Below are 24,542 nucleotides of genomic sequence, written 5' to 3' on the forward strand. Positions count from 1 at the left end.
TCACCCTGCTTAGAGTAGACAGAATAATAAAGGCTTATTGAACAAACTTGACGCCACTAAATTTCTACATAGCACCACACACTATCTCCTCATCCCCCTATAGCAACCACAGCCCTAGTACTCAAATATTTTATATTATCTGTATTAAAAAGTATAGCTCCCAAGAGGGAGCTTGAGAAATTGATGCTGCTAGGATAGGGATAGATATGTGTGCATGTCAGCTCTGTGTACATGTGCATGTCTGTTTTCCCTAAGCTCAAGTCCAAAGGATACCAAAATTTCCTAATGACACAGTTGGCTAATAACTAGGTAAATGTTAATTGTTTAAGTGTTTTCAAAATCAAAACAGAGCTCTCTTCAATATCCTCAAGTGTCTTCAGAGACCCATGGTGTCTTAGTTTGTATTCCTCCAGAAGTAAAGATTGAGATGAGAATTTAAGTACATGTTGTTTACTCAGAAGATGATACTAGGAAACACAGGTAGGGGAGTATGAAAATGAACAGAAAAAGGAAGGGAACAAATAGAAGGAAAGATATTGGTCAAGTTAACCTGTGGAAAAACTGGAATTTAATTTTGCTTCTGAACAGTGAGAGCCAGTGCAGAACATTTGCTTCAAAGTTGTACCACCCAAGAGAAAAGGAAGCTTGGGCAGTTATGCATTGGCTCCCCATCAGTCCTTGACTGAGGGCTATTTCAAGAATGAGAGGTATTTAAAGGAGTATTAATTTTAAGATGTCCCAGCTTGAAGTGGTTGGGCAGAGCTGACTCAGTTAAATACAGTGAGATGCTGGCAGCTTGGAAAAAAAACAACAAAAAACCTGACTATGGTTGTAAATTCCAAAGGGATATTGCTGGGACAGCAACAAAATATGTCTATTAGATATCCTGGATGGGTTGGAGTACTTGAAATCATTTCATGTTTAGCTGAGATGATAGGTTCTATATGCACTTGGGGGAACATATGCTATCAGCATCTTGCAAAGAAATCCAAATCTAGTGATGATAATATTTCACTCTCCATAAAGGCTGGCTCCATATCAGCATTTTACACTGCTTTAATCATTGTACCTTTCACATTGCCTGGCAGGTAATAGGCATACTATATATATATATTGCAAGAGACCAAACAGTAGAACAACCAAACATCGAACAACAGGTTGCTATGACCTGCGCTGATCACCAGGGGGCGCACGGGAAACATGGCGGGCATTGGCCGTGACAGGATGGTGGAGCAGGTGAACGTGTTCGCCAGACCAAGGCAGGGCACCGGTTGCTGTCATTGGGGCAAGCCTCTGGTGGTTACTGAAAATTCTTTGCCTCCCCGCACTGTAGTCGGCCCGGTGCTTGTACCTGCTGCTGGCGCCAGCCCCATTCGCACCCACAGCCAGTGCTGGAGCCACTGCTTGCACTCGCTGCTGGTGACTGGTGCTGGCCCCGATCACCCCTGAAGACTTCTATATCTGCCCCTGCTCCTGAGGGGCGATTAGGGCCAGCAGCTGCCTCTTGCAACAGCCCCACTCACACCCACTGCCAGCACCAGAGCCGCTGCTCACACCCACTGTTGGAGCTGGCCCTGCTCACACCCACTGATGGCCCCCGGCGCTGGTCCCAATTACTTGGCTCTGTCAGGGGATGCAAGTGGTGGCTGCTGGCCCCAATCGCCCCTCAGGATTCCTCCACCTCCCCCTGATTTTAAGGGGAAATCCGGACCGGCAGCTGCCTCTTGCACCTGCTGCCAGTGCCGGAGCCGCCACCCACACCCACTGCTGGAGCCAACCCCACTCGCATCCGCAGCCTGTGCTGAAGTCGCCACTCGAACCCTCTGCCAATGCCTGGCGCCAGTCCTGATCGCTCGCACTGTCAGCAGGTGCGAGTGGGGCTGGTGCCATCAGTGTGTGAGAGCAGCGGCAGCAGGAGTGGAGCTGCCTGCAGACAGGGGACCAGGGGCCATGGTGGGAGGGGATGGGAGAGGATGCAGAGGTTGGGCCAAGACCCACCTCTGTGCCCACTGCAGCCTCGCTGCCCACAGTCCTTTCAAGGTGCATGAATTCGTGCACTGGGCCCTTAGTTTCTCTATATATAAAACTCTAATATGCAAATAGACCGGATGGTGGAACAACCCAACAACCGAACAATCAGTTGCTATAATGTGCGATGACCACCAGGGGGCATGCACAGAACATGGTGAGTGTCGGCAGCAGGTGGCAGAGCATGGAACATGGCAGGCATCAGCCATGATGGGATGGTGGAGCAGGTGAGCAGGCATGCCAGAACAAGGTGGGGTGCCAGTCGCTGTCATTGGGGCAAGCCTCTGGTGGTTACTGAAAATTCTTTGCTCCCATGTGCCATGGTCTAGCCTGATGCTCGCACCCTCAGGGCTTCTCCACCTGCCCCTGCTCCTGAGGGGCGATTGGGGGTGACAGCTGCCTCTTGCACCCGCTGCTGGCAACAGCCCCACTTGTACCTGCAGCCAGCACCAGAGCCGCTGCTCGTACCCGCTGCTGGTGCCCGGTGCTGGTCCTGATTGCTTGGCGCTATCAGTGGGTGCGAGTGGCTGCTGCCAGCCCTGATTGCCCCTGAGGGCTTCCCCACCTCCCCCTGCTCCTGAGGGGTGATTGGGGCAGCAGCCGCCACTCGCACCCTCTGCTAGCACTGGCCCCAATTACTCTGTGCCCTCAGTGGGTGCCAGCAGGGCCGGCACTGTCAGCGCATGGGAGCAGCAGCAGTGAGGAGCAGGGCTGCTGGCAGACTGGGGACGGGGGGCCACAGTGGGAGGGGCAGGGCGGGGGCACGGAGGATGGGCCGAGACCCACCCCTGTGCCCACTGCAGCCTCGCTGACCACAGTTCCTTTCAAGGTTTACACATTCGTGCACTGGGCCCCTAGTTATTTTATGATACTTGATAATTTTTACTAAGGAGTTAAAGATTTCTGGAAAGGAATCTAAGGAAATATTCACGACAATATTAATTTAAAAAGAACCCAAGGCCCTCACCACTGTGGTTCAGTTGGTTGGACATCATTGCTTGCACCAAAAGGTTCCCAGTTCGATTCCCAGTCAGAGCACATGTCCAGATTGTGGGCTCCATCCTGGTAGGTGACATGCTGCAGGCAGCCGATTGATATTTGCCTCTCACATCTATGTTTCTATCTTTCTCCCCCTCTCACTTCCTCACTCTGTAAAAATCAATACAACATTTTTTGGACCATAATAACAAGAGCTGTAAGATAAATTATAATTGTTTCTTTATAAAATGAAATACAAAATTATGCTATCTCAGCTGTCTTTCCAGAGAACTATTAGAATACTTCTTTAGTCTTATTCCAGTAGGATGATAGAAAAAGGAAAGAATATGGGGTTAAATGCTGGGACTTTTTCTTTTTCTTTAAAATTTTACCATTTTTCTCTTCTGTAAAATTGAAATAGAAATTATCTCATTGTTCAAATTTAAATAGTTTCTGATAGGTGTAAGTGGAAGAATTCAAATGCAAGAGGTATGAGGAAATTAATAACACCACTATTTTTTTAACTGTTTAATTGAGTTTTGTAGTATTTTGAATTGTTTCCTTCTTTTATTCAATCAGAAAAGTAATTCTCATTTTTAAAGATTGCTGTTAAAATTAAATAAAAGAATGTGTGGCTCATATATAAAATGATCAACAATTGAGCTATTCATAGGATGTTTATGTATACATATAAACACGTTTCAATGTGTATACATATGCATGTATACATGCATGTATGTGGTAGTAAATATATATTTTACATACATATAAATATGTCTTTCTGTTTGAAATTTTTAAAATTAATACATTAAGTTTTACATTTCATCAGGTTTTTCTCTTTAAACATCAACTATGGAATATAATTTTTCTGGTTTTGGATTTTTGATAATTGATAAGTTTTAAAGAATTTATGTTCAAATTTCATAAAATATTTGTGCCAATCAATACTTTTTGGTATTTTTCTATTTATTTGAAAAATATTCTACATGTCATTTCTTACATCTATACTTTGATTTAAAATGTGTAGATTTAAGATTTGAAAGTTACCAGAAAGTTCAACACTAATTATCCAGTTTTTACAGCAGCCACTTTTGGGATAGTTTGTCATCAACATTATTCCTTGTTTCCTTAAATGAACATTGGTAGTTAGCAATTTATAGTCATCCTTAAAAGTGACTTTGAACATGTTATTTTGTTAAATTATAGATGTTAACTGAATTTTTGTTGCATCTTTTATTTCTACAATCATTTGATTGTTTCCTGTAAAACCCTGCTGACTTTTCATGGAATGTGTTGGAAAATTCTTCTCACAATTTTCCTTCTGTGTCTGCAGTTCTTATCGTCAGTTCCCTGATTATAAGCTTAAATTAAATAGGTTTTGTAACAACGGCCTAACTTTCTGTTGCTGTTGTTGGTCAATCTTCATACTTGGGTTGATTTTTTTCTTATGTGATTTCATTATCCACCATATCACTGGAAGTCAGTGGTGAATTACTTAAACTACTTGCCAACCTGTTGCTATACATTTCTTAAAAATTTATGAATGAAAACAACACATAGACAAAATAAAGGTGATTATGTATATTCACCTTTGCATTGGGCATTTTATGTTAAACACAAATGTTAATGGAACATCCATTCCATACATACCCATGTGAAAATTTTATACATTGTTTAGATAGAACACAATGCCTGGTTTTACAGGACTTGTATTTCAGGATTCCCTTTCAGAGGATTAATCCAAGCCATTACAGCCTAAAATCATTTTGACAGCCATTTATTCCTAAGGTTAAGAAAGAATAAAAGTACCACACTTCAGCCATTCCTAAGAGCAAGATATATACATAGATCCATGCCTATTTATATGGTAACCAGCTGTGAGCCTCCTAGATTGCTACAAGGGCAGGAAAATCCAGTTGTATTTGAGACTGCCAGACTTCTCAAACCTCAAGTTTGCTTTGCCTTTCGCACTCCCTCCTTCTCCCCCCCCCCCTTTTTTTTAGCAAGGTGCATTTTGAAGGAAATTTCACTTGAAAAGCACGTTTCTGAAGTTAAACCACAGACTGTGCAATATGGATAATACCGACCCATGGTTTATTGTTTTTCAATTCCCAAATAAACCTGACAGATCAGGCCAGTAACAAGTCATATTTACTATATAATAGTTTCACATAGACTTTTATTTTTTAATAAACAAGCCTGAAAGTTAGAAAAATAAATATAGAACACAGAAAAATGAAACATGGAACATAGAAAAGTGGTTAAAATTATCCACAGCCATACAATTAATTGAACCACCTCTTAACACTGACAAACCATGTATACTACATTTTATTTCAGGTTTTTTAATATACACATAACTTTTTTGAGTTGTATTTTACATCCTATAAAATTCACCCTTATCAATTTTTAGTAACTCTATTGATTGATGCTATCATCACCATCAATCAGTGTGATAATAGTTTATACCTCCAATTAGTAATGATTATGAAACTATTGCTGCATTTTTTATTCAGTTTTTCACATAAATTCTAACTTGAGTCTTTATATTGAATTTGCTTTTTCACAAATAAAGCTTAACACAAAGTAACAAGTTTAGTTCACAAGTTTGGGGATGAGTGTTTTGAATTTTTCCACAACTTAGGTGAAATGTAGTTTCTCCCTATGAAATCTGTAGTTTATACAGCTCTCTCTGAGAACTATTTCTCATGTAGACTAAAGAAAATTTTATTAGTTCTTAGAAATGCAGGATCCTTAATACACAAAATGATATTAAAACCAAACTCTTAAAAGAAGCAAGTACTACTATATTTGTATCCACATAATTTTCTTTTTAGCTTTACTTAAACAATACAAAAATGGAACAGCTTAAGGCTATCTTTTTTCGAATGTGCTGAAATATTTATGGTGCATATAAAAATTGATTCACTCCAATTATCAAAATTCTAAGGTCAAGTATGTGAAGTTGACATAAATGCAAAAATACATATTGATATATTTTTCTTATTTGGGTGGACTTAAGGACTACAATTGCTCCAAAATCCATGGCTAGCTAAAAGGTATTTGAAAAAAAAATTATTTAGGCAAATTAATTTTGTGCCTGAAACTAAAGAGGTCAGCCACATGCATCACGGAAATCAAACAGCAGCTAGTCTGCCTCTGCCATTTCCCTTTCTTTCCTGCATATACTTTTAAGAATCTCTGTTTGTCAGAACAAATGGCTTTTATTGCAGCTAAATGTTTGCATTTCTTAATTAAGAAATGTAGGGTGGAGGAAGAGGGGATTTGTTTGGGAGAAAAAGAGTTTGGGAAGTTTATTAGTAAGTGTGAGCATGGACAAGGCGAATTTTACAGCCAAAATAGGAAATTTTCAGGCATGATTGCTTTTAGAAATTCTGTAAGTCTCTACTTATGCATTTTGTTTGTATAAGTATGCAAATACAGCCAAATTAGCATGTCCCCACTTCATCCAATAGACAGCTAGAGGAGAGAAAATGAATAAACACTTCTTTTTTTAATTACATAGTTTGTTAAATTTTAATTAAAATTTGATAATGGGTTTGGGATGCATACTTTGAGGAGATGTAGTATGTATATAAGGTTTCATGTAATTGCCAAATGAATTTAACTTGTTCCTATTTTACTTAAAATTTTTTGAGTGATATATTTTGAATGAACAAATGAAGACTATGTTCTTTAAGAATATAGCTGTATTAAAAATAAGTTCTTAGCATCAAGGTAACACAGAAGTCAAAGTAAGGCTATTCAGAAAGACGATTTCTTAGTAATAAAACTATTTTAAGTTTTATATAGTGACCCACCAAAACGTTCTCTTTGCAATATTCCCCTATCCCATTTTTTTTCAAGCCAATGAATAGTTCTATATACTAGTATAAGTAAATGAGCTGATTAAGAAACTCTGATTTCTAAATCTTTAAGCAGACTTTGCTGATTTCCTGTTGTGGGAGTTTGGAGCTTTTACCTCTCTAAAGCAAGAGGTCAATCTACATGATTTCTAAAGAGGACCTCCCTCCCTCCTTCAGTTGCACTTGAGATAGAATTGCTAGGCTTATACAAGCCACATGGGTGAGACATGTACAAACCATATTCTAAACAGAATTTCTCAACATATTTTCTGCTTCCACACATAAGATCAATAATATTTATAAGCAACATATACTTCTGTGGTGTACATTTATCAAGGGATGATTCACTATAAAATTCATTATTCATACAACAGGGAAGATTAAAGTAATGGTTGCTCTCTCACACATATGATACTTACAGGACAATTATCACTTTCAGGAGTAAATCAATTTCTCACCCACCGAAGAATGTATATAAGTTAGAGTGAATTTATCATAAGGCCACACTTGAATTCATACAAATGCATACACACATGAGGAGAGTGTGTGTTTGTATGTGTATTTCCAATTTTAATGACTCAATTTTTAAGTTAATTGCTTGTGACACAGATCCCAAACTCATCCTACCAAAACAGGGTTTATATATAATACTTTGAAGAACTCTTTCTGATATATCTGTGATATTATTTTCCCCATCATATTTTCTTTTCCTGTAAAAATGAAAGGGTCCAGAGAAGACTGAACAAAATTGTTCATTGAAGCCCTAACCTGTACCAAATAGGAATAGGTCCAGCTATGTGTGTTAGCTTAGGAGTTAGTATTTTGTATCTAACTAATGATGTAATCTGAGTAAAATCATGGGATTAATGATCAGAGACACAGGAGCCCATCAGGTAGTAAGCATGTAAGTGTATATCTATATACTAAATACTATGATAGGTTATAACTGTTTTACCAAAGTGGCTATAGCCTGAACATGAGTGCTGGCTGAACATCAAAGATAGTTCATCATGGAGATTCTGAGTTTGAAGAGAGTGAGAGGAAAAAAAAATATAGCAAGATTGTGTGTATGCTAGATATTTTCTTAGGTTCTTAAGCAGCTCATCAGCTCTATCAATAACAGATCTTTAACCTGCTTGAATAAAAAAAACCTCCTGTATGATATTCTATTACTGTGATTATCTTAAAATGTAGGTTTCATTATTATCCATGTCCCGTGAGGTCAACAGATCAGACGATTGCTATTGAAAAGACAGTTTGTTACTCACCTTTCCAAGGGCAAGAGGAATGCCACACCCTGGAGGGCCACACAGAGAAGCATGTGGTCGCTGAGGAGATAGAAGGAGAAGGGAAAAACATGGGCAAGAGCCTTTATTGTGGTTTCGTGGGAAGGCAAGGCAAGAGAAGGTCAGATAATTTGAGTAGATTCTGAGGTACTAATTCTAGTGGTCTGGTATCTGCCTTGGGTTGGTTAGGGCAGAGAAATATCACCTGCTATTGTGTAAAGCCCAGATAGACAAGACACTGGATTCATTTGTTTGCATATGGAATGCACACTCCTCAGCCAGTCTTTATGGTTCTGAAGAATTTGTTACACTGAGAGAGCCAGTCTGTCCCATCAGCAAGGCTCCAGATGCCGGAGCATCAAGAATACAGAAAATAAGAAAAGATAATTAATTCAGTGACAATTCTAAGAAGTATTTTTTTACTTCTTTATTAATTGAGGTAACTTTTACAGGTAGGGAATTGCATCATTAATTGTAAATTCAATAACTTGTGACAAACATGTCTACAACATCCAATATATAGAAAAGTATGGAGTATTTCTACCAGTGTCCCCATTCCATGTATAGTTATAGTTTGCCAATAAAAACTTAACTTACTTAAGACTATTATATACTAGAGGCCCGGCGCATGAGAATTTGTGCACTTGGGGGTCTTTCAACGAGGCCTGCTCCTTCTTGCAGTCTGGGACCCCTTGGGGGATCTCAACCTGCCAGCTTAGGCCAGCTTCCCATGGTATCGGGCCTAAGCTGGCAGTCAGACATCCCTGTGGCAGCCTGGGAGCCCTCAGGGGATGCCTGACTGCAGCTTAAGCCCGCTCCCCTGAAGCCGCCTCTGTGGAAGGCATGGCGCTGGGACCGGGGACTGCGCCACAGCCTCTCCCACTGCCTCTGCAGAATGGGGAGCACTGGAACCAGGCCCATGCTTCCACCTCTGCATAAAGGGGGAGGTGCCAGGACCACCATGGCTGGCATGGTGGCACAGGCTCGCTGGCCCCGCCCCCCGCCCACTGGTCATTCCAGCAGGTCGTTTCAGAAGGCCGTTCCACTGTCCAGCCTAATTAGCATATTGGCTCTTTATTATATAGTATTTTGCTTAGTTCCTAAATAAAACATAACACATAATATAAAATTTTCTTCTTCCTTCTGTCCTGCTTGAGCACATGAACCAGTCTTAGAGTGAAATCTTTCAGACTGGCTTGCTTATCATTATCTATAAAGTAGAAGCTGGGTTGATATTAATCCTCTTCTGTGCTAAAGGTGTATGTAAGTTGTATCTCTCTACTCCTTCTGCTGATTATATGACAGCAAGCTCTTTGTGAGACTCTCCACAGAGAATGCCACCAGAATTTAGAGTTAGTTGCATCTGGACTGTTCTGGAGAGTGGTAGCTCTACCCGTGAATGACTCAGAACAGACCTATTATCTCAGCAACCCTTAAAAACAACAAACAAAGTGTTCCCCCAATATTTCCACCTGGCAGTATACCACTATGCTGTATACCTGAAACTAATACAAAATAATATTGAAAGTAAACTGTGATTGAAAAAGAAAAGTAATTGAAACCAACCAAGAAATAAAAACTCACAATATGGTAAGCCCAGTTCTATTCTGAAATATTCTCTGCGTTCACATGGGCTTGGCCCTGTGCCATCATCCTCTCCACCACATTTCCATTGGCTACATTGATAAGCTGCCCCTCTCAATCTTTGGAACCATCTATGCTAAAATAATCTTGCCTAAACTAAAATGTTGTATAAAATATTATTTGATTTTGCCCAAGATTTCATATTTAGTTATTTAAATTTTGGGTTTCAGCCCTGCTTTTAAATATTCTACTCTATTGTCTTTATTTTTAAGGAAAATACTGAATTAAAACAATAAGCAAGGGATGTTGGGGGAAAACAATCATATTGGCTGGGAATGTGGGATAGTAAAATCCCATCAAAGCAGATTTTCTTAATGTAATAACTAGGGAACTTACCCAAGGAGAACTTTGAAAACTATTTAGACATAGTACTACTCACAAAGTCAAGCTGTATCTTTTGGAAATTTCGAAGTATTTAGAATCCTTAGTAAGTGAGATATTTCTTAAACAAACTTTGGACCTCTGGAAGAGAAGATTCTATCCTATCTATGTGTATTGTTTATATCATCTCTGGACTGCATTTTTCTAAACTTAGGCTCAGTCAAATACTCAGAAGTGTGAAGTATATATTTTCAGAAATAAAGTAAAGACTAATAAATATTTTTAAATAAGGCATACATAGCTAAATAACTATCTAAACATTTTGAAATTACTAGATCAATCAACTCCCAGTGGACAGAGTCCTAAAGATAGTTATTTACCGATATTAAGCTCTTTCACATTGAAGCATTATATTTAGAAACCTATTATAATCATTCCCATCTATGTTTTTTTTCATAAAAATATTTTATTTTTTTGATGCTTTTATTTTATTTGTTTTATTGCTTAAAGCATTACAAAGAATATTACATATGTCTCCTTCCCCCCTCCCCTTGACATTCCCCCAGCCTCCCCTATCCCCCAGTGTCTTATGTCCATTGGTTATGCTTATATGCATGCATACAAGTCCTTCGGTTGATCTCTTACCGCCCCTCTGCTGCCCCCCAACCCTCCCCAGCCTTCCCGCTGTAGTTTGACAGTCTGTTCGATGCTGCTCTGCCTCTGTATCTATTTTTGTTCATCAGTTTATAATGGTCTTTATTATCCATAAGTGAGTGAGATCATGTGGTATTTTTCTTTCATTGACTGACTTATTTCACTTAGCATAATGCTCTTCAGTTCCATCCATGCTGTTGCAAATGGTAAGAATTCCTTCTTTTTTACAGCAGCATAGTATCTATTTTTAAAGCCACATCACCTATCTGAAATGATAGAAAATATATATTGGTCTCTGCTCCTGGTTCCTAGTACAAAATTCCTAAAATCCTTGCAAATTCTTAAGTGGTAAAAATAATGTCTTTTGTTCTAACATTTGGTCTTTGACCCTGGTTCCTGACACAGAGCTCCTAGAACCCTTGTAAGTTCCTGGGTGAGAGGAATGTCTTTTTTTCTAATGAGGATATTCTGAGGGGTTCCCTGGATGGGTCCAGGGTTAGGGCTGGTCATCTGACAGAACATGTTATGATTAGAAACTTGGAATATTCAGCAAACCCCTTCCCACTCTCTCAAGAAGAGAGAAGGGCATATGGGACAAAGCCTTCATAAGAATCCCCAAAGTGTGAGGTTCTGTGAGCTTCCAGGTGATTGAACACATCCACACACTGGAGGGTGATCCATACCAACTTCATAGGGATGGAAGCTCTGCCCGTGGTACCTCCCAGGCCTTTCCCTGTCTATCACTTCCTTTGGCTGTTCATCTGTATTCCTTATCAGATCCTTTATTAAACTGGTAAATGAATGTCCTTGTTCTCTGAGTTCTGTGATCTGCTCTAGCAAATTAATGAAACCTGAGAAGGGTGCCCTGGCGACCTCCTATTTGTAATCATATTGGACAGAATATGTGAGTAACCTGGGAACCTACTACTTTGGTTGGCCTCTGAAGTGGGGTGCAGCCTCAAGGTATCTTGATAGTATCAGAAATTAGCTAAATTGTAGTACATCCAGCTCATGTCACAGAATTGCTTGGTGTGGGGGAAAAACACACATTTGGTGACTACAAGTGTCAGAAATAGTAGTAATGTGAACTCTTCTTTTATCACTACTGTGTTTTTTTTTCTTTTATTGCTCCATGCTGAGTAGGAAGAAGATTAATATTGTAACCACATCCTCCACTTTTTAAAAGTACTCTGGGGTCTCCAAAATTTAATAATTAAAATTTAAAAAGTTTTCTAGAAAATCAGAATTAATTTTTAATGTATATAGCTTATACTGTATATATCTTACAATGTTTTTCCCCAGCATTATTGATTCAGGTGAGGAAATTACTTTTTACTATAAAAAATGAATGACATGATTTTATTAAAAATACTCTTTCTGCTAAACATATTATAATTTTCATTTTGGTTTAAATTTTAACATCAGAAGGTAAATAGAATTTATCTTTCAGAGGAACTAGCCACAAAATATACTGTACGTTTTATTATAAAGATGACTACATAACAAGATATATGTAAGGTTGGCACTATGCTAGGCATCAAAGATTCTGCAGGACTTACAGTCTAGTGGGAAGATACACTGGTAAGCCAATGATGTAATTACAACACAATGCAGTTAGCTAACTAATAAAAAATGGACAACTATATTATATATCAGAATAGAGGAAGAATCTGATTAACTATTTACTAACAGGCTCAAGAAAAACTCCATGGGGGAATTATATTAGCATTAAATTACTAAAAATAATGAATAGACAAGCTTTTTCAGGTGGAAAAGGAATAGCTTGAGTATTCCAGACAGTGAGTACAGCAAGCACATGGCAGAAAGATGACCAAAGGGATTCTTTACAACTGTAGCTTTGAAAGAAGAATAAAAACTGATAAATCTAGTATGTATTTTTCAGTCTTATGAGAAGTCTTAACTAATAATGTAGTGAATTTCAGGTTATGTATTCTATTGTAGTCTAGAATTTTCCTAATTTGTGATCTTAATAGTTTTCTGATATCAGCTTCTTAAAAATATTGACTGTGAGACCATCCTTTTAAATGTATTCTTATTTAATAAGTTTAGAAAAACTAATTTGAAATGATATTTGGGTGGGAGAGAGGCTCCATGATTCATTCACTTTATAAAATTATAAAATCATCAAAATATGTAGAAAGGTGAAATTCTGGAAAGAATGAGATGGAAAGCACAAAATACAACGTATACGAAAAATGGCAAGGGTTGGACCTAAGGCAAGGTTGGAAACTAGAAAGAAAATTCATCAGTTTTCAGATGTTGGAGCTGATTGGCATGCAAGGTTGTTGGAGAGGGAGAACATACAAAGAAGTACAATTCTGAAGTCCAAACTGAGCAAACTGTAAAAATGGTAAGTCTTAGGACCCAAACAGGATATTCTGGAGAATGACAGGGTGGAGAAATTAGAGTAGGGGTGGTGAGATGGAAAACATTAAGCTATGAATGATTATGCTAATTCAAACCCAACAGTATTTCTGGATTTAATAGAAGTGTTCACTTCTGAAAAAACTGAGAAGGAAATGTTCTTATGTGGGTATTATAATGAATGTTACAAAATAATAAAAAAATAAGCGAGTAATACTTTTAAAGGCATGTCTGATGAAAAAAAGTCTTTCAACCATTTACTGCATGATATTTTCTCATGGAGATAATTTTTAAAAGCTTTGGCTCATATATAAAAGAAATACTGAGCCCTTTTGGTTATTACTTTAACTTGTCTGATCTCTTAACCACAGAGACACCTCAGAGGTTCATTAGAAATTCCCAAACTCAGAAAGAAGAAAATCCCAATAAAGACAAACTAACCAAACCAGATCCTTTAGGAGTTGAAGTTTATACTTCCTGATTCTAAGCATGGGTCCTATTTTTAGTTTCTGAGTAATGATAAATGTAGCTTAAAAACACCACAGATAAAATAACGAATCCTTTCCACATCCGTCAGTAGATGTGGCATGCACAAAGACCGAGCGGGGGTCTAATACAAATTGTGAACTACACAGGCCCCATCTCCACTGCACTAGCCTGATCCCTTTACATGGGAACATTTGTCAGCCTAATTTTGTGCTTCCTATTGTAATTTGTTTTCCTATTCTTTCATTAGATGCAGTCAAAGTCTCAGGTTACATTGACAATGAGAGAAAACCTTGCCCTTCCGCTATAAATAAATGACTAGGGTTCTATAATTAATTATTGAGGGTTAGACTTCTCTATATCTCTGTCTTTTGGACCAATCATTGCATGACTGATTCATGAGGCTGCCACTAGGGCCTGGAACTAGGGAAGAAAACACGCAGTGAATAATTCAACCCTTGGTCCTAAAAAGTTGTATCTCCTTAGAACAAAAACTAAAAAAGCCATTTGATATAGTTTTTGTGAAACACATATTACTAGATAACATAGGGTGAAATTATCTGTCTAGTCCTATGTCATGACCAAAGGAAAATTTTAAAGACGAAGGAATTGAAACAGCCATGAGCTTGTCCTCAGTGTCCTGACAAGCTCAGAATGATTTTAATACTGGGATGCTCAGAATGCTTCAGAAGTTAGTTGAGGAAAGCTTCATGGAGGATGATCAATTGTGTGATCCATGAACCTCCCTAACCTTCACCACTCCCTCCTAACCTTCACTGTCTTCCTCTTATATTTGCATTTGTTTAAATAAATATTTCAATTAAAATATAATATATTAAATTTTACCTGGTATATCATGTTTCCTTTCTATATTTTCCAAACATACATATATCTGATTGTACCCAGAATAACAAAAGCTAAGAATCAAATATTTGTTCCCTATTGTATACTAACTAGAAGCCCGATGCACGAAATTCATGCAAGGGGCTCAGCCCTCGCAACCTTGGCTTTGGCCAGAAGGTCATCCGGATGGTCGTTCTGCTGTTTGGTCTAATTAGCATATTAGCTTTTTATTATATAGGATTACTACAACAAAAATGTATATTACACACCAATACATTATTTTAAAGTGGGCTATTAACTTACTAAAAAGAATTACCTCCCCCCTGTTTAATTTTCCTGGTTAGCAGTTTCCTCTTTTTCTTCTTCTTTTCTCCTTCTCCTCCTCCTCTCTCTCCTTCCTCTTCCTATTCTTATTCTTATTCTTCCCTGCAAAAATGTCCATTTACTAAACTTCATAACTGCCTGGCCATTTTCATGATAGCTTATTGTGTTTTCAACCTCTTCCTTTTAATAAGAAAATCACTTGTATCATTTAAGGTACATAAAAGAGGCACCAGTTTTAAACTCTTAATATTGGGATATTAGGGTGCTCACCAATAATTGCAATTTTAGCGTGTACACCAGCATTTTGCCTGGGAAAACCTGTGCCTTCTCCTCCTAAATAAATTTTCATTGTTGTTCTGAGTATTTCTCTAGTCTTAAGATTGTTTTATTTTTTATTTCATATGACTGTTACCCACCATTCTTTCAAATCACATATTTTAAAAGCTGAGAAATAAGGATAAGATAAATTACAGCTATTTTATGATATACATTACAATATTATGTTACTTTAGACAGAACTAAAACTTAAGGAATTTCTGTGGATTTTGAAAATTAGTCCATTGAAAAATCACCCTTTGATACATGAAGAATAGCTAAAAAAACATAATCTGTATCACTGATTTTCACTATTATTATAAGCTGTGTTAAGCACATGGGGAAATATGGATAAATTATACTTTAAGACATGAATTAAAAATGGCTTCTAGAAAACTTTTTAGAAAGTATGGATAGAGTAGAGTACCCATAAAATTTCTCCTTTTCTGCGGGGTTTTATTATGTCTTAAAATTATTTATTAGGGGAGAGAAAAACAATTCTGTTAATTATTTATTAATATTAAAATATTGATGAGCATTACCCAAATGTACCGGGATTCCAGCTGGTGTACTGGGGTGAGACTGTGAAAACGCATCCAACACACGGGGCGAGGGGCTATATTAAAAGAGCAGAACAAATGACTTAACAGGGGCCTAAAAACAGCAATCAGAAAAGGTTCATTTAACTTAGAGATGACACAAGCTTTGAGCAATTGCCTCTGCTTAAGTAAGTGTGGAATTACAAAAGGCTATTTATTACAGTCCAATGGGGTCTGCAGCTTGCTCACAGACCTTTGAAGAATTCCAACAGTTATAAAGTCTTGCTCAGTGCAGAAGCAGTAAAATGTGGGCAGATCCCCAAAACAGCCTGCAAAGCTTTCCTGAAAAAAGTTAATTCAATCCTAGCCACAATTGTTCTTTGATATGAATTGCTTTCTCTTTCTCTTTAAGGAGAGATGCTATACCTGGTAATTTTCAAAGTTTCTTTAAAAGTGTATTTTAACCGTTAAGGAAAATAAATCATATTCAAGGTGATATGGGATGAATATAGGGTCTCCATGGTTTGACCAGGAAAGTTTTCCAACATTTAGCTTCTTTTAAATGCTCTGAAGGCATACATTAGTTACTCTAAAGTGGGTTTCTTTCAGCAGGAAAATTTGTGATATTTCTCCCTTTTTTTGTATAAAAAGCAGAATTTGGTTCCAAGGACATTGGAGCAGAAAATTTTATATTAGTAATTGGACAATGACTTGATTTTTCTAAGTATTAGAATACATAAAAAAAATAATTCTCAATGATTTAACAAATCCGTTATTTATGGCTCAGTGATATGTTTATAATTATTGAGTATGTTTATAAAATTTCAATTAATATAACCAAAATAAATTACCCTTTTCTTAGAATCAATTTCAGAGCAGCAACCACCAGGGGTGAGGGATGGGGGTGTTGTGAGTCCATGTTGGGTATAACACAATAATACTAAATAAAAGAAAAGCAAACATTAATGGAAAATGATGCTTCATGAAAAGATATTAATTATTAATGGGAGCAAAACATAAGTAAGAAAATGAATTTACTTTTCCAAGCAAGACCTACATTTTTCCTTGGCAAAAGGTTCAGAATCATCCCCAAGCCACTCAATCCAAGAAATGATGCTTTAGTAACAAAAGAGTTCTTAAGAGGGTTTTACAAGTAATAGAAATAGAAGAATGGGAAATTTATTGCAATAGAGTCTTCATTTAGGATTACATTTTCCAATAAAGTGTCATGAGGCAGGCTCATGAAACTAGTTTTATGTGAGGAATAAAAAGTAAAGGCATTTATAAACAGGAACAATTTAAATGAGAGGTTGTGAAACCAAAATATGGTGTTTGGGTCCAAGTTTGTTGTCTCACAAAATCAAAGAATGAGTTCACGTACAAAAACAGATAGCGGAAGCAACTTTTATTGGGAGAAGGCAGTCCTGGAAAAGGTGTAGAGGGGATTCCAAAAGCAGGCTAGTGTTTGGAGTTTCCATTCGCGGTGCAGGGGAGCACAACCCATGGAACCCAGTACACACTAGAGAAAGAGGAGAGGGGAAAGAGGAAGAGAGATATGCGTGTTTGTTTGGTTTTTTGTTTTTTGTCTAGGAGTAGTTACATGCCTTGCTAGCTTCTGATTGGTCCTTTCAAAGAATTCTATCTTAGTAACATTATTGGGATCGGTTATATGCTTCACTGTCTTGTGATTGGTTATCTGCAAACTGCCTGTTTTAGTAATACCCATACATTTTAAATCTTACATCTCCCGGGTGGGTGCGTGTTCTTTCTCCATCTAGCTGGATTGTCTTAGTAACTCCACCTAGCTGGGTTCCTGGGTTCTACTCCCTCCTCCCCATGGTCCCATCCCTGTCTACCTAGCTTCCTCTGTCTCCTTAGTATATATATATATATATATATATATATATATATATATATATATGTTGGCATAATCACAGAAACATCAAATCAACAGTCTGCTAGCCATTGTGGGAAATACAAACACAGGGTTTTAATAGTCTTTGGTTTGAGAAAAAGTGGTGAGAAAAAATAGGTCCTTCAGCAATGAAAACAATTCAGCAGTTAATGTACCTAAGAATTCCTGATTTTTTTTTTCATGTTTGTAATGTGTTTTGCTGGATTCCATTAAAGCAGAAAGCCACTGAACCTCAAGTGAGATATTTCGGTTGCCAATATACCAAGATTGAGATTTGAAACCAGAAATGCATTGATGGAGAGTATGGATTTTTATTTTTAATGGAAGGATTTTAAGTAGGATATCACTTAAAATATATTTAATCTTCCATCAGAAATGAAGGTGACCCTCTGATATCTGATCCAAACAGGTGGTTTTTATTCATGTTCTATTCTTTTGATAATGCATAGCGAAACATAATAAATATCAAGTCACCACCCAATAAGAAACTTCACAATATAGGTTGAGAGTTGTGGTACAAACAGCATTCATTTCATTGGTAGTTCTTATTAAATATTTTTTAAAAAATAAAAAATGTTAAAGCAGAATATTGCTGCACTTTTCTGGTATATATTTTTATTCATTAGAGGCTTTTGTCAACAGTCAAGGTATGTCCTACTGTATGTCCTAAATCTTATCTATTTTACAATATATTCAATATTATTATTACCTATTGATACCATGGGACTCCTTGTGCATAATGGATTCCAGTCCTCCTACAGAGTTGAGGATGAAAACGTTATCAATGAGCTGAAGAATCTGGTATTAATAATTTTGCAACATTATAACAAATAGGTAGTCCTGATGTTTTGTTCTTATTTTAATATATCAAATATATTTCATTGCTTACATTAGAGTAGCAGATTGAAAACATCTGCTCACTTGCCACTATTCCACCAGCAGCTGAAAATCTCAGCTCATTTTCCATAGGCCTGTTTGTACCAGGGCTATAATCCAGCTGCCGAGGCTTGATATGGGGCCAGATTAATACTCAAGAGCCTTTGAAATGGAAATAGTGTTTTCTTGCCAAAAATTAGAACAATGATAGACTCCATTTGCTGTTCGCTTTGCTCTCTGCTCCTCTTTACCACATTCACAACCTGATTAATTTGCCCCCTCCTGTGACCCCTCCATCCTCTCTTTACAGCTCCATCACCTGTCATGACCATTAAGAAGGATCGGACATCCGGAAACAGCATCTCTTTATCCTGGCAAGAACCCGAACACCCTAATGGGATCATATTGGACTACGAGGTCAAATATTATGAAAAGGTGGGGAGACAGTGTGTTAGTATTGGGTTGTGTAAGGAAAGAAGTTACCTACTCCTGAGCTGTGCTCTTACAAAGACAGGAATGGCATTGCTACAAAGTGGCAGTGCTTTGTTTAATCTGTAGTTAAGTGGCACTTCATTGATTTATAGGTAAAGAGGGGTTTAGAAATTATTGTGTAGAATATCCCCCATTCAACTTCAATGAGTCACGGCAGAGATGATACTACCAAACTTAAGACATCTAGTCATTGGAAATGACATTTATGTCCTTCCACATCAAGACCTGTTGCTCTACCAACTATTTCATAGTGATTCCTTAACCCTTGATGAACTATTCCTTAGTTTATTGCCTTAAAGCATCGTTACTTGACCTACACATTCACATGAATTTTATTTAATAGAAACATTGAATAACAAGACCCATGTATTACTATTGAACTGACAGAGAAAAGTTTTCTTGGCTTTGTACAAGGAAATTTAGAAGATGGGAGTGGGTGTGTAAGTCTGCCTCACATCATAAAATTGTGGTTCAGTAATGAAGTTGTACAAAATAGGTATATGATTATTTATAAGTAGAATTTAGACTCTTATATTTCATCACTAAATAGCACTTATTTCTCCCTGGTTATACATGATTGTGAGATATGGAAGCAAGATATATTCAAACATCATCATCAGAGCTGGGTGGTTTTATAGCTACTACTATGGACACAACATTTTTGTGTATTTGTTGCAGTTTACAAAGTATTTTAGAGTGAATATTATATAGTAGTTGATATTTATAGAAAATGTTTGCATACATTGTTTAATTTGGAGTTGTCTGATAACCCTGCGAAAGTGAGAAAGCAGGCTTTTTTACAAATAAAAGAAAACTTGGAGTCAGTGAAGTTATTTGCATTTCTCACACCCTTACTGCTAATGAACAGTAGGTCTCTGTTTTGAATCCTGGCAGCCATGACTCCTCATTAGTATGTTTTTCCCTGTGTTGCCTCCCTGCTCCCACATGACAATGGATTATTAAGTATGATCAATTGCACAAAAGGTATAATGTATGAATTTTTTTGCAAATGTAGGTATTTTCTTTATTGAAGTTAACCTGTTTCACAAGTATCATGCCATTCTTTTCTTACCCCCTTCTCCCCACCACTCACAGCACACACAGAGAAGGTATGTCTCATTTCATTAAAAGAAATAGAGACCTAATGAACTTCACTGGGTCAAATCACAGTATAAATAAGTTATCTCCTAGTTTTCTATGATCCTGTAGGGCACTGTTAAATAGTCATCTGATCATGATCTTCTATCTTTAAAAGTGTGACAAAGCCTGTGAAAACACAAGAATCCATATTATAGCTGATGCAACAAAATAAAAAGAAAAGTAATGATGTGCCTCAGTTCAGACCCGGTAGCAGAACTACAAAGCACCCACCTTTTAGATATATGGGGCTGTTTGAAAAAATAATGAATCTAAATTCATATCTTTTGCAAATACAAAAAAAAAAATTTCTGAACTTATTTTATTCTCTACCAACAAAGCATAACGCAAGGTTATTTTTAAACAATATTAACCAGTGCAGGAAAAAAAAAGTCTAAATCTATTTTGCTATTCCCTATGCATTTCTAAAATTGGTACACTTATGTAATATTATTAAATACATATGTAAGTTTTTATATCATACATACATCAATTTAAAAATAACTTCCATATATATGACACTTAGGAATATTGTAATATTTCACTCTATGAGGGCTAGTGAAAATTTTTATGACAAATGAAATAATTTTTTATAAAATGAATATATTTATCTCTCTTCATTATTAAATATATCAACTCCAAGTCTATCATAACCAGCATCTTTAATTAAAAAGTACATGTAACCTACATGCAACCTTATTTCTGCAATGTTCCATCTAGTGTTGGTTGAAGACAAGCATCATTTCGTCTCCCCACTCCAGGCCCCACCCCAGATACAGGAACAGCCCATCATGCTCAAAAACAGACTCTCCATAAAGTGCTCAGGAGATATTAATATATGTTAGAGAACAAATGAGATTCTGTATAAATTCATTTTTTAAACAAAGCTCGACACAAAAAGACTTTGCTATGGATGTGTAATGTGAACCTGTTCATGTACAATGCATTGATTCTCCTAGATGAGATGCTTTGGGAAAATATTTCTAGACTTCAACCTGAGGATTTGTGTTCCTATTAAATCACTGTGGCTTCAATACAATGCAAATACAACACAACTCCATTGATGCTGATAATGTGATTAATGTAGAGCTATACATAGAACTTTGATCTTTTAAGTTTAATAGTTTACAATTGATAAAATATTTCCTATCTGAGAATCAGTGGGACATTCTTATTAGGAACAATGCAAAGGAGTATTTTCCTCTTTGCAAAAGTATTCTTCTAATCAGCTTGAAAATTTCAGCCTTATATTTGAAGAGAACAGATTTTTGCTCGAAGATTCACTCATTGGCAAGAATGCAAACTAACTTCCCTGCTTTATGTGCAGGACACAAATTATTATATCCAAATTAGGAAACTAAATGGGTTTTTTTTTGTCCTAAAAAATGCCTTCAGAGAGTGAAATGATTATCATCTCTCTTTTATATCTCCTATGCTACATTTTAAAATAGTTTTGAGTGGTTTACTTTTTACCACTTAGTACATTATGAAGATTCGATTTTAACTTGATCTTTCTTACCTCAAAGCAGGAGCAAGAGACAAGTTATACCATTCTGAGGGCAAGAGGCACAAATGTTACCATCAATAGCCTCAAGCCGGACACTACTTACGTATTCCAAATCCGAGCCCGGACAGCAGCTGGATATGGGACCAACAGTCGCAAGTTTGAGTTTGAAACGAGTCCAGACTGTATGTATTACTTCACTGTACTGTAACTGGGGGCAGGGGAGATGTTCCAAAGGTGTCCGATATTTCACTCTCACTCTCCCTACATTTTAACTAAGTGTGATACACTGAAAGTATACTGCTTGGGACATTTAACAATTTGCATAGCATTGGGTCTGGGCATTTGTGTTTCTATATACATCTGTGGTTTCTTCTTTTACAAATAAAACATATTATAATGCCTGGAATGCTTCTGGTTTCCTATTAGTCATAAATTGTTCTTAGGAACATTAAGTAGTATGGTAACACACTTCCAATACCTATTAATACAGATATTCTAGGTTCAGTGATTGGTTGACAAAACTTTCTGATCCATGAGGATCTTAATTTTGTTTTAATCCTTGTATTACTTGGAGAGTAAGGATATTTTAAAATCTGATTTATGACAATTTGAATAGTCCCATCTGTTTGACCCCAAATTTGGCTAAAATCGATCTAAAATTTACAAACATTATCCTAATAATATTTTCATTTTATTTAAATGCATTTGCTTCATGTTAGAAGAGTTTTCTGTTAAATATATATTGAAATATGATAAAATCATGGCTGTGGTGCTAATATAAAATGAACACAAGCTAAAATTTTATTTGACTTAATGTTACTAATAAGAGGTTAAAATTGGTTCAAAGGAAAATTTAAAGGACAGATTCATACACACATTCATACAAACATATTTGTATCTGTGTATAAGTAATCAGCAATACTTAAACTTTAAAATAAATCCCAAACTTGTGAATATTCTATAGGAAAATAAATGTAATTATCTCATCCACAGCACATATCAATTACATCTCTATTGAATAAGTGTCACTGTAACTGTGATGAAAAAATTATATGCATCACTGTAAGTTCTCTTCAACTTAAATTCACAGCTGTGAAATAGCCCAGAATCAAAGGTGAACACCTTTTAGAAACGGCTTATCCAGGAAGGATGTAATAATTCCCAGTTCTCTACTGAAAGGAAGCCAAGTAATCCCTTTTGACTGTTCTAATTTGTCATTTTCCCCTGGCACCTATATTTTCTATTATATAATTATTTTGTTTCTGACATAAAATCACATTGTTATTGGTATGCTAAAAATTTTATGCTCAAATTTTATACCTAATATAAACATTCATGATTAACAAAAAATATATATAAACACTGTTTAAGTTAATGTGCTAGACTAAATGTTTTATGGCACACTTTTTGTCAGACAATTAGGAATGCGGCTTATAAAAACAAGCTGTACATTCTGCAAAGTATTGAGATTCTAGTGTTTTTAGAACTCATTGGCTCACAGCTGAAACCTGACGATTCTATTTGGAGGAGAGCTGCCATCCTGGAACACACAAATCTGTACTCAGGCCCTCCCCTAATCCTCCTGAGATGGGATGAGCACAGAGAAACCACTCTCTGAGGATACTTGACACAAAATGCTGTAAAATACCAGGGGAGTGCAAGTGAACAATGTTTAAAACAAATTACATATTTTAGGAATTGAAAATATCATTCAATTTAGCATTAGAAATTCTACATCCTTTCATAATTTTAAGAGGTGCAAAGCTAGTTTCTTGCTTTGAAATGATTATAGATTGCCTTTTATCAAGATTTGACATGGTTATTAGAATTAACAACAACAAAAGCTAGCTATATTTGATTCACCAAGAGTGATCCCAAATCACGGAAATAACAAAAGCGAATGTTTTTTATATCCTGTGGCATAAATTAGGCGTATTGAAGGCAGGAATGTCAGATTGCCATTAGATAGAACTTCATGTTGATGCATTATTTTGCAATATCAATCTAATCTTATATGTTTTTCATTAGCACTAACCCTATATGATAAGTAAATTTGTCAAAACAATAACGATTTCTAAAATTCTAATGTAATTACATATTTACCACAGACATCGCTGTGGTTGTGTTACATATGAACTTCTCATGAGGGTTCAGTGTCTGAGACTTAAGGAATATTCCATTTTAAAACTGCAGATTCTTAGGATTTTTGACAAATAAATTTTATATTTGCAGTACTTACATTGTTTGAGAGAGAGAGCAGATAAAAAGAGAATAAGATGAAAAATACAATCTTTTTAACATCTCCCTCTCCAGTTATTTTTTAAAAAGCTGAGTCGCACAGTTTGATGTTTTTAAAATATATATATATAGAAATTTATTCTTACTGCTTCACCATAGAATTCTTCCAGACTTTAAATATAGATGAGAAAAAAAGTGCCCATTGCTTTAAGAGGAAAAGGATAAAATCAATTCTCACTCCATTTTTTTAAATAAAGATGATATACAGTTGACCTTTGAACAGCTTGGGGGCTAGGGGCGCCGACCACCTGTGCAGTCAAAAATGCACACATAATTTAAGTTAGTCCTCTACATAGACGGATTCCAACCACAAATCAAAACTACATATTCATAAAATACTCTAAAGATTTAAGACTCTTCTTTGTTATATATTGATATTTAATAGATATAAAAAGGCCTGTGTTTAGACTTTTTTAACAGCTTGCTGTTTGCTCTGGTTTTTATTTATTTTTATTTTTAAAATATATTTTATTGCCCTAACCGGTTTGGCTCAGTGGATAGAGCGTCGGCCTGTGGACTGGAGGGTCCCAGGTTCGATTCTGGTCAAAGGCATGTACTTTGGTTGCGGGCACATCCCCAGTAGGGGGCGTGCAGGAGGCAGCCGATCAATGTTTTTCTCTCTCATTGATGTTTCTAACTCTCTATCCC

General features: G+C 36.6%; 1 protein-coding gene across 1 annotated transcript in view; it reads left to right on the forward strand.

Annotated features, from left to right (window-relative positions):
* Positions 1-24,542, forward strand: part of EPHA3 (EPH receptor A3) — a 365,189-nt gene that overhangs the window by 262,227 nt on the left and 78,420 nt on the right. Inside the window, exons 6-7 of the mRNA XM_070406036.1 lie at positions 18,771-18,895; positions 21,616-21,778. Of these exons, the coding sequence (XP_070262137.1) occupies positions 18,771-18,895; positions 21,616-21,778 (288 nt within the window). The remainder of the gene's footprint in view (positions 1-18,770; positions 18,896-21,615; positions 21,779-24,542) is intronic.

The sequence above is a fragment of the Myotis yumanensis genome, unplaced genomic scaffold, assembly GCF_028538775.1.
Source record: "Myotis yumanensis isolate MYYU_CA2020_CCGP unplaced genomic scaffold, mMyoYum1.0.hap1 SCAF_2, whole genome shotgun sequence".
NCBI lineage: Eukaryota > Metazoa > Chordata > Mammalia > Chiroptera > Vespertilionidae > Myotis > Myotis yumanensis.